At 46.6% G+C, this 11858-nt stretch overlaps 1 protein-coding gene across 2 annotated transcripts in view; it reads right to left on the bottom strand.

Annotated features, from left to right (window-relative positions):
• Positions 1-311: 311 nt before the first annotated feature.
• RFX8 (RFX family member 8, lacking RFX DNA binding domain) overlaps positions 312-11858 on the bottom strand; it is a 62391-nt gene continuing 50844 nt past the window's right edge. For both annotated transcript variants that reach the window (XM_030827361.1, XM_030827362.1), the window contains 3 exons: positions 8781-8895; positions 5230-5546; positions 312-488 (listed from right to left, as the gene is read on the bottom strand). In XM_030827361.1, the coding sequence (XP_030683221.1) occupies positions 312-488; positions 5230-5546; positions 8781-8895 (609 nt within the window). The remainder of the gene's footprint in view (positions 489-5229; positions 5547-8780; positions 8896-11858) is intronic.

Below are 11858 nucleotides of genomic sequence, written 5' to 3'. Positions count from 1 at the left end.
AGACCACTGGAGGCCAGGAGTTGGAGACCAGCCTGGCCAACATGGCGAAACCCCGCCTCCACCAAAAATACCAAAACCAGCCAGGCGTGGTGGCGCGCGCCCGCAATCCCAGCCACCCGGCAGGCTGAGGCAGGAGAATCACGGGAGCCCGAGGCAGGGAGTCTACAGCGAGCCGAGACCATGCCGCTTCACTCCAGCCTGGGCAACAGAGGGAGACCGTGCGAAAGAAAGAGAGAGAGAGAGGAAAAACTTTAATATTTTTAAGAATGCAAGTCTATCAGTTTTCTTATTCTCTATTCAAATAAATAATCTCACACATTAGCATTGTTTTCTCTGAAATAAATATCTTCAGAGCTTTGGGGTACATCTGATATCTGAATCACAAATTGTTGTCCATCTTTTAGGGTTATGAGGGCTTCTTGTCCCATAGGAAGGCTGAGTTTAACTGCGCTTTCAGTGGTTTCATCTTCCAGCAGCACCTGGATGAGCTGCAAGAGGGAAATGTTTAAAGGGAAAAGATAAAAAGAGACAGTTATACTATTCCTTGTTGCAGGAACTGCCATTTGAATTCTTCTACCAAGCCCGTGGTCCCACCCTGGGATGTAAAGGAGAAGTTCATGTATTTATTCTTTTTTTTTTTTTTTCTGAGATGGAGTTTCACTCTTGTTGCCCAAGCTGGAGTGCAATGGCACCATCTCAGCTCACTGCAACCTCCGCCTCCCAGGTTCAAATGATTCTCCTGCCTCAGTCTCCCAAGTAGCTGAGATTACAGGCATGTGCCACCCTGCCCAGCTAATTTTGTATTTTTAGTACATACAGGGTTTCACTATGTTGGCCAGGCTGGTTTCGAACTCCTGACCTCAGTTGATCCACCTGCCTCAGCCTCCCAAAGTGCTGGGATTACAGGCATGAGCCACCGCGCCCAGCCCATGCATTTATTCTTACTAAGAGAACTCCTGATTTCTCAGGAAAACACTCAGGGTCCAGTGAGGACTCAGTGGGAGGCTTTGCAAGGCAGGGATGGTGCAGGGGCAGGGAGCTGATGGGCTCTCTTTAGGGAAAGGAAGAGGGCTCTGCGGTTTGTGAGAAATGTCTTCGTGAGAGCAAACCAACACTCTTCCTTAACAGACACTGGAGAAAGCAGATGAGTGGTGAAAGTCGGCAGGGAGCCTGTGAAAGGCACCCACGGTCTCCATGTAGCTGGAGACCCACCATCAATTTGGGGGTCTCCAGACGGGTACTAATCCCCGCATTCTCAACAAGTCTCTGGAGCTGACATAGTTCAAATTCCCACACAGGCTCTCCTTCCCCCATCCGTCAAATAAACCATTAAATGGGGGAAAAACCTATGAAAACAGCAATCTGGTATTGGTGACTCAATTGGGAAGTAACAGATTCGAGAGATGGGGAGGTTCTAAGTTAGTTGAAGCTCTCCTCAGCCACTTCACCTGACAAGCAAGTCTTCCTATCAGAGAATGGCAAATGTACCATCCCTCCCTTAGCTCCAGGAAACTTGGCCATGACTACTTTAAAACCAATAGAAATGTATTTGCTTGGTCTGATTTCATCAATAAACCTCCTATAAGCTAGTATACTTTGACAGAGATGTGTGCACCATAACTTCAAATGCAAGGTTCATGAAAGCATGTCTCACTCTTTCTCTAAATTCAACAAAAACCATCACCACTAATGAGAAGATGTTTTTCTTCTTTTTCAAAAAATTGTTTTCACCTTTATCTTAGAGGTGAAGAGACACTTAAAAAAATGTGTCTTGCTCTGCTGTAATCCTGGAGTACATGACCTAAATTCGTTATTTAATATCAGTATAGTTTTTCACTTCGTTCTTAAACATGCCTTGGCATCTGACTATTTTGAACGCCGCTAGAATGTAGAAGAGGGACAGATGGATATGGCAATCCGGAATGCTGACTTCAGTTGTTACCGGAGGTGCAGGCCGGCGCTAAATTGTTCAGGGAATGAGTCTGCCACAGCTGTGAAGCTGAATGGGGTGTTAACTGGTGGCAGATGAATGCAGATGGGACACGCAGGGTGTGCTTTTTTGTTGATGATGAGTGCAAGTGCTGAATAATGGATGCAATGAAAATCAGATGAGCGTAACTTTTTGGTGTGATTGTTTAAGTTATTATAGCTAATTCAGCAGGCATGAACGAACAGAAGCAGGTTTAATTAATCTCTAATGTGTATTACCTTGGATTACCTGACATTTGTCTGCTTGTATTGCTTTATTATGTAGTTCAATTAAGTATTTAATATCTTCTCTATTGTTTCCACCCATTAAATATAGGCCAAACCTCATGGCAAGGAACTTCAGAGGAACTAAGGGACTGGGCCAAGAGTGTTAAGAGAAAGTGCTCAGCTTAGGAGGCCGTGGTGGAGAAATAATAATGATGACCAGTGGTTATTGGGTATTTACTATATTCTAGGAAATAGTCTAAGCATTTTACAACAATTAACTCATTTAAACCTCATAATGTCCCTATAGAATTAGACATGAGTATCCCCACAAGTTAAGCAATTTGTCCAACGTTCTAGCTAATAAGGGGAAGAAGTAAAATTTGAACCCAGAAATGTATGTACCAGGATTGCCCTTATCAGATTTGAAGGTATTGTTAGTAATTAGTCCCAAGTGACCAATTTTGGAATCAAAGCAGATGGTAGAAATCACTCTCGGGGAGAGAGAGAAAGCTGAGAAGGACAGTCTTGGAAGGATCTGTGCAGGTATGAATTCCTGTTCTCCCAAGGATTAGTGAAGTGATCTTGGGAAAATTACCCAACCCCTTCAAGATCCTCAGTTATGCCAGCTGTAAAATAGGGTTGATTATAACACCTATTTCACTGAGATGAAAAGATGCATTTAAACGCTCAGCTCCAGGAGACTGTCAGCATCTGCTCTTCACGCCTTCTAACTGTGGCTGAAGAGGTAAAAGCTTACTCCTGGTTACCTTGCTGACTAAGAAGCATGTGTATATAATTTGACTAACATTCTCCGCTTGGCTGCACTTTAATCTGGCTCCTGAACCTTCTCCTTCGCCCACTTCCTTATAAAATCCAGTTTTAGCAAGAACCCTGTTGAGTCACTTTAGCGAGAATGCCCCATCTCCATATGTGATCAGTTTCCTCATCCTCTGCCAGCCTCCAGGTGATGTCTGGTCACCCCAGCTGGCTGGACTTCTATAAGAATCCTCTTAGGTGGGTTTAGCCAGAATCCCCCTTACCTCTGACATTTCTTCTTAGTAAGTTCCCATCCACTGACCCCCACTCGGCTCCTAGGCTATAAATTCCTCACCCACCACCCTGTCCCTGCTGTACTCAGAGTTAAGCCCAATCTCCCTCCCCGGCTGCAAAAGCCCTATGGAGATGGTACTGAATAAAGCCTTCCTTACAGATAAAGCCTCCCTTACGGTGCTTTAACAAGTGTCACTGCAAGATGTTTTTGTTTTTCCTTTAACAAGTTGTCATGCTACACTCTGACCTCTTGCTCCAGCCGGTGAGCGCAAAGAATTTGCTTTCACTTGGAGCTGAACACTGCAGCCCAGCATGAATGCTGGCCCTGCTAGGGCTCTACAGAATGCTCCAGAGTACACTCAGGCACTTTCCACTGGTGGCCCTTGGAGGGCTCTGCTGCCAGGTACAGCAGCAGGGAGACCCATTCTCCTAAGTATAGCCTAGCCAAGCCATCGCCTCTTCAGATCTAACTGGGCCTTCTTTCTGCCAACTGTCTGGAAACACCTGCTTCCTGAAAGCGCCTTAGCTGCTGCCAGCTAAGGAGGCCCAGCTCTCATCAGCACCCCTAAGTTGGGGTCAGTGTTTCACTGCTGCATCCTTCATCGACCATGTCTGCTTTTTTCACATGGACACTCGTGGAGGAGGCGAGTTTCTCATTTATAGACACACATCAGAATCTGCCTCACAGAGAGCATTGAATGCAGCTAGATATGTGACTTACTATCTCAAAGTGAGAAACAAAGACCAAATACAGATAGAGAACTGGTAAACCTGAGAGATGCATTTCCCTGGCTCCTGCTTTTTTTTCTTTTTTTTTTTTTGGTCTAGGGAGGTGTCTTGTCCAAGCGTTGCTCAATAACAGGTGTGCAGGATCTCTGCAATCGGAGAACTCGGAATGAGAGTTTGCTCAAGAAGGAAAGGGCCCTGGAAGGTTCCTATTATTCTGCGGACTCTAAGGCATGAAGAGTTTTAGGCTGTGACTCATTGCCACGGCCAAGACCACTATTAACCTGCTTCAGGTTGAATGATTGCACCTGCTTCAATTTCCTATTAAGCACAACTCATCTGTGCGAGAAGGGGAACTTGTGGGCACAAAAAGAAGATGAATAGCAGCTAAACATCAAACATGTGCAGAGAAATTAGTCCTAAGACGATTGCTGTCAGTTTTTTTATGCCAGCCCACTCCCCACTCCTCAATGGAGGCATTTCAGTTGCTCCTCCATCAGTCCAGCTCTGCTTCATGGTACTGAGGTCCATGTCCGACCTCTCCAACCTGTGTCCTGCACTCCTCAGGGCATAAAACAACCTCCTGTCTAGGGTTGTAGGTGAAGAATGGACTTGAGATCAGGCAGGCAGGGGCTCCAATCTCTGTTCCACTATTTCCTTGCATTTCCTTGCTGTGTGACTTTGCGCAAGTCACTCAGCTTCTCTGAGCCTCCGTTTCCTCATCCATCAAATGACAATGACAAGAACAAATATTCTACAGGATGGCATGGCTTCAAGATAACATACATAAGGGCTATATAGTAGGTGTTAGGTAAATAGCAACTCTAATTTTTGTATCTTTCAACAGGTATCCCAATTTAATCTTTTCAAAATCCTCTGTTCAGACTATTCGACATTTCCTGTCTTTGAACACTAGGGGAATTTTCAGTGCATGCCACTCAGACGTTAGTGGTGTGCTATTGCTGAGTTAGTCTAACCAGGCCAGGCACACTCTGGGAAGGCAAGAAAGACCCAGGCCATCAGATGGTCCATACTTCTAATCATGCCAGGCATCTATTAATGTCCCACAAACCTGAGCCGACCAGTAATCAACAGACAGTGAATTAAACTCACCCCCGGCAAAGTCACCTAGGGTAAAGATGATTGTAGAATCCTTTATCATTGTTTGGACAAAGTGATCTTGAGGGTTTTCCTAACCACCTATGGCTCTTATTCCCCTTGAAACAGCTGTGTGGAAGGGGGTCCTGGTGTCTCTACCTTATTGCCCGTGGCAGTGTCCACCAGGAAGCCCAGGATCCTGAGGACCATGTTGCTCACACCCACAGGATATCGGCCCTGGCCCATGTGTGTCGGCATCACTCCCAGTGGCTCCATGCTGGGGCTGGCACATGCCTGTGGCAGTGAGGAATTCAGAGGGTGGAAAAGTGCCTGGTCTGGCTGGCCGAGAGTCAGGTCATCTGGTAGCATTTCCTTGACATTCCCCATGTCCTCCTCCTCCTCTTCATCCTCTAGGCATGACTGAAGTATAGGAATCACATATTCCAAAAGCAGCAAGTGAAACAGATGCCAGGAGCCTACATTGAGATAATAACCAAAAATGAATACATTTGATCGACAGACAATAAACAAATCACTGTGAAACTATCAACTTTTCTGTGGCTAACACCTGTGTACGTGAGCCTTGTTCCAATAGCTTACCCAGAAGAGGCCTGGGTGGTGGGCCTCTTTCGTAGCATCCATCAGTAGAAAACCCCTGGCAGGGCAGCTTTTGGACAGAAAGGACCAAGAGCTAAATAGCCTATGCCATGAAAATGAACTTAAAATCCATCCGGTGTGAGATGGGAGGAAAGCAAACCCTACAGGGAACTGGGTGCTGCTCCCAGAGCTGGAGAGGGTACCCCTCAACCTCACTGTGCCCCATGTATGATCCACAGGAATGTCCAGAAGGGGTGGGAGGAACTGGGGGCAGCGTGCAGAGGGAGCCCTGCTGCTGTTTTGTGGTGTTTGAAACGTAGCGCCTTGCCCCTCTTGCAGACCCTGTGGCTGCAGCTCTTTGTGTGGGAAGTGGGTAAGGAGGCCAGCTGGCGTTCCACCTGTGAGTGGTGTCTTCTCAGGTGGGCCTGCAAGTGCTGTCATCAGAGAGACAGGAGGATATGTGACTTAGCTGAGTGCTCCAAATCCCAAGGCCTTTGAGCTCCCAGAAAGGAAAACAATTATTAATGTTTGCTTGAGAAACAGAGGGGGAAATCTGGCCTATTGCAATTGTTAAAAGATAAGTTTTAAATAAAGGTAAAACCATGACTTTTATACAGATATAAAATGGACACATCAGGCCGGGCACAGTGGCTCACATCTGTAATCCCAGCACTTTTGGAGGCCGAGGTGGGCAGATCACGAGGTCAGGAGATCGAGACCATCCCGGCTAACAAGGAGAAACCTCGTCTCCACTAAAAAATACACAAAATTAGCCAGGCAGGGTGGCACGTGCCTGTAGTCCCAGCTACTCGGGAGACTGAGGCAGGAGAATCACTTGAACCCAGGAGGCGGAGGTTGCAGTGAGCCGAGATCGCACCATTGCATTTCAGCCTGGGTGACAGAGCCTGGGTGACAGAGCGAGACTCCATCTCAGGAAGAAAAAAGAAAAAAGGACATATCAAAGGTTTTATTTAACTCATTAATTAAACGATGTATTACATCTTATTGCTACATCAGTAAGATGTTGTCACTGGTTCAAAAGAGAATTCAAAGTACTAACTATATACTATAGACAGAAAAGAATGCCGACAGTGACAAATAGATGCAAAAGGGATCTGTCCTCAGGGCAGTATCAATCACAACCACCTGACACAACTAGCTTGTATTTCCGTGGATGAGGGTCATCTGCATTATCAGTTTGCTGCAACTTACAGAGCTGTAAAAATAACTCAAAGACAATGGAAGGTAGAGATAACCCAGAAGGCTGTGCCAACCTTTTGTCCATTTCAAAGCCTTTTGTCCATTCCAAGTAATCTTTTCATCCATTTCAAAAGCCCTTCACAGTTTTTTCCCTGAGTAGTGTTCTCTTCCTCCACGGATCTGGGTGAGACATCACTGCCCCCGTGGAAGGCATGACCTTGCCTGAAGTGAGCCTGACAACATCGTCTGGCCTATTTAACCTTGGAAAATCATGGTCCAAGTCTTGAAACCATTGTTCAAACTACTGGTGTGAATACACTGATTTCATGTGGAGGTACAGAGAAGGTAGACTGGGAAAAGTAACAACTACAGACTAGATTTCTTTTCTTTTTTTGAGACAGAGTCTGGCTATGTTGCCCAGGCTGGAGTGCAATGGCACAATCTCAGCTCACTGCAACCACTGCCTCCCTGGCTCAAGCAATCCTCCCACCTCAGCCTCCTATGTAGCTGGGACTACTGGACCACCACACCTGGCTAATTTTTGTATTTTTTTTTTTTTGTAGTGACAGGGTTTCACCACATTGCCCAGGCTGGCCTTAAACTCCCAGGCTCAAGAGATCTGCACGCCTCAGTCTCCCAAAGGGCTGGGATTATAGGTGTGAGCCACCACACCTGGCTCAGGGCTAGATTTCTTCCCATGATGCATATGAACTCTGCTGTCTCTCTGCTCTGGAAGGGCAGGAGCATAAAGCAGAGTCAGTTTGGACTTCAGTGAAGGGAAGAGTCCCACTATAAGTGAGTGTCACCTATATGGCAGCTGATAGCAGCAGCCCTCAGGGAGCTCCAGGGTGTCTGCAAAGCTGGTCTAGAATAGGGCTTGCTTTCTCTTCCTTCTTGCTGTGAGAGCATCTGGCAGCTCTCTGTGCAGGGATCACTTGTCATAACTACTGTGCAAACTCACAGGAGTGGAGACTTTATCTTTCCACTGCTGTATGCCCAGTGCCCAGGAAGGTGCCTGGGAAGCAATAAATACCTTTTGAAGGAATGATCCATTTCATGAAGCTGGTGGGCTGAGTGGTGAACTTCCCTTCCTATAATCCTTTTCGTTTTTTTTTTTTTTTGAGGTGGAGTTTCGCTCTTGTCGCCCGGGCTGGAGTGCAATGGTGCAATCTCAGCTCACCGCAACTTCTGCCTCCCAAGTTCAAGTGATTCTCCTGCCTCAAGCTCGCGAGTTGCTGGGATTACAAGTGTCCGCCACCACACCCGGCTAATTTTTGTATTTTTAGTAGAGACAGGGTTTCACCATGTTGGTCAGGCTGGTCTCGAACTCCTGACCTCAGGTGATCCACCTGCCCCAACCTCCCAAAGTGCTGGGATTACAGGTGTGAACCACAGCACCCAACCCCTGCAACCCTTATTATAAGGCAATTGCATCAAAGATGTGACCTTCCCCAACAGAGGAAGACCAGTGATTTGACCAGGAAATTTGCAAAATGAACATTACTTCCTTCTCTCTACCATCTGCATACAATGGCAACTTAATTATTATTCCTGAGAGTTAAGTATGAGTGCTTTAAAGAACCCATTTTGTCCTCCATCTCAGTTGTCTCTCTCAGTGCTTTTCTCTAAATGTCACAAAGCTCATAATTCAAGAACAAGAAGAGGCTTCCTGTGTGTCTAATGATGATGAAACAGGAAGGAAAAGCATGGTCCATCTGTTTGACAGACTATCACACTGACACTAAAAATAAAAATTACTATCATGTTGTATGGTTTGCTGTATCTATGTTATATTTTACATAAAAGGTTAAAAGAAGACGGCTGGATTCTACATAGCAATATGCAAAATACTTATGCCATAATGACATTTTTAAAAGGTAGAATACAAAATATTTTCTTATTCTCTGACTTACCAAAACTATCTCTGTGGCAGAGGGTCATGGCTTTGCTCACAGCAGTGAGAAGAAGATTCCATCTCAGCTGGAAGCTGGCGGCCAATTTGATAAACTCTTCTTTGCTTCTGCTTGGCTGTTAAGTTTTTGTGAGAAAAAAGGCTGCAGTTTGTGATAAAATCAAGAAGCATAGTATGTTTTCAAATGCACACATTTGTCATGCACACGCATTTTTAAAGAGCCAAAGAAGAGGACGATGAAATAACAAGAGTGGGAACTGAGGCAGCGGGGCCAATGTCTGGTCTTTCTCTGTCTTCCATGGAGATGGTTCCAGGGCAGAGCCCTTTAAAGTTGGTGGAGAGAAGGAGGAAGGTAGGAAATTGGCTTACTTTTTCTCTTAAAATCATCTCTTAAAATAAAAAAAAAAGCAAAAATTTTTTTTTTTGAGACATGGTCTTCCTGTTCCCCAGGCTGGAGTGCAGTGGCACGATCTTGGCCCACTGCAGCCTCGAACTCCTGGGTTTAAGCGATCCTCCCACCTCAGTCTCCTGAGTAGCTGGGACTACAGGCATGCACCACTGCACATGACTAATTTAATTTTTGGGGGGAGGGTGGGTAGAGATAAGGGTCTCACTGTATTGCTCAAGCTGGCCTTAACTTCTGGGCTCAAGTGATCCTCCTGCCTCGCCGTCCCAAAGGAACTGGGATTAGAGGCATAAGCCACCATGCCCAGCACCACACCGTTTTTAAAAAGAGGTCACTTGTGATGTGTGACACAGAAACACTGTAGGGACAGCCTCATTGAAGTCCACTTGGGAATGGCCATCAAGAGGGGCAGGGGTTGTTTCATTCCTGCACTTCTGCATGTCAAATCTGATTGTGGAAAAGGGGCACAGAATCCCATAATAATGAAAAGCAGTGGTGCCTATTTGGAAAAGCTGGTTGTCATGCTTGCTGTGTAAGCAAGCTCCAAACTGGAAAGTCCCAGCCCCTGCGCCCAGTGGAACCAAGGTCATCTGACAGCCTCATTGGCACTAAACTGTGTACCAATAAGATGCCGCTGCATACAGACTAAGAGATTCCCTCTACCCAGGCGGAGAGCAGCCTTGGGCCACACTTGAAGCCATCTGTAAGCCATGAGTCATGGATTTCAAATGCATCTGTTGATATGCATGCTCCAAGCCTCTTCTCATCCTCCGTCACATGCCTGTGGACCCACCACAGCTCTACCACATGTCTTTGAGGAAGAGATGGAGAGCCCGGCTACAAACAAAGAATGCCCTTTCTTGTCATTGCTTCTTTTCCCTTCTGCCCCAGCGAAACCCTTGGCACACCAGAAGGTGGCCCCGAGCTTCAGGGGACGTGAGGTCCTTTCGGTAGCAGCATCCTGCTCAGTGCTCTTCACCATCTGAGACGGACTCTTGGGAGGAGCCCCTCCCATCGGTGTTCAGCAGAGGGTTTTATGTTGAAGGGACAATAAGAGTACAAAAGCACAGGGATGCTGCTGGGCATGGTGGTTCACGCCTGTAATCTCAGCACTTTGGGAGGCAGAGGCAGGCGGATTATTTGAGGTCAGGAGTTCGAGACCAGCCTGGCCAACATGGCAAAACCCTGTCTCTACTAAAAATACAAAAATTAGCTGGGCGGTGTGGCACATGCCTGTAATCCCAGCTACTCCGGAGGCTGAGGCAGGAGAATTGCTCGAACCTGGCAGGTGGAGGTTGCAGTGAGCTGAGATTGCACCACTGCACTCCAGCCTGGGTGACAGAGCAAGACTCCATCTCAATTAAAAAAAAAAAAAAAACCCACAGGGATACTTCCTAAAAGCATCGAGGGATGCAGCTCTGAGTGACCAGGGCTGTCTCTGCACAAATGTTTGAAAGTCAGCCATAAACACCATTGAGCGTTCTTCCTGTCACCTCCACAGTGTGGCACTTCATGTCCCCCAACATAGAAGCTCCTCCAGGCCCCGGACTGCCCTCTGCTCGCTGACTGCCAGATACTAACTGAAGCCATGGGGCATCTCTGACAAGCCCAAGGGTGTACATCTTAATAGTCTGAGCATTTGACTGACAATAATCTGGTTTGTAAAGATCAGCCAAACTATTTTACAAAAACAAGACCTTCAAAGGCACGCAGATACAAAAACGCCATTTTTCTAATGTGCCTCCTTTGTGAAGGCTGAAGGCACAATGATGGAGACTTGGGAAACATATAGTGCTCTGTGGTTTACGATGTAGGACGGCAGGGTTGGTAGTGATGATTTCAGTGGGTTCATCTGATTAAAGCTGGAGGCTGAGTTCTAGTTTCCACTTAAGGAACAGACAGTGGACAGCTCCTGTCTGTGAGGATGTATAATATAAGCCTTCAGCTAGCGAATGAATAAATGTCTCAGTAGCCATCCAGCTCTGGATATGGTCACTGCTGTTATAAATAAGCTTTGGCTAAGATCAACAGGAGGAATAAAAACCATACAGAGGCCGGGCGCGGTGGCTCACGCTTGTAATCCCAGCACTTTGGGAGGCCGAGGCGGGTGGATCACGAGGTCAAGAGATCGAGACCACGGTGAAACCCCATCTCTACTAAAAAAAAAAAAAAATACAAAAAATTAGCCGGGTGTGGTGGCGGGCGCCTGTAGTCCCAGCTACTCGGAGAGGCTGAGGCAGGAGAATGGCGTGAACCCGGGAGGCGGAGCTTGCAGTGAGCCGAGATCGCGCCACCGCACTCCAGCCTCAGTGACAGAGCAAGACTCCGTCTCAAAAAAAAAGAAAAAAAAAAAAAAAAACCATACAGAATCTGGGATAATTATTTTCAAGAAGCAAATGAGACCAGGCACCTGCCAAGGGTTGGAACTGGCTTTCCAGCTCCTTCCTGAGGATTTTTCTGGTTCATGTCTAGGAGGTTTAAGACCCCAAAGTCCCCTGCAGTCTTCTTGGTCTCAGTGATTATTTCTCCTCTTTCTTCTCAACTGAGAAGGGATACAGACAAGGCCAGGCAGGTGGCACAAGGGAGTGGCTGCAACATGGCCAGAAGCTTAAAGAGAAAGCCCAGGCCACGCTCCCAGCCCCAGGCCCTCGGAGTCTTTGTTCTCTCCACCAG

Source organism: Nomascus leucogenys, chromosome 14 (assembly GCF_006542625.1).
Source record: "Nomascus leucogenys isolate Asia chromosome 14, Asia_NLE_v1, whole genome shotgun sequence".
NCBI lineage: Eukaryota > Metazoa > Chordata > Mammalia > Primates > Hylobatidae > Nomascus > Nomascus leucogenys.
This window is presented reverse-complemented; position numbering and strand designations above follow the sequence as displayed.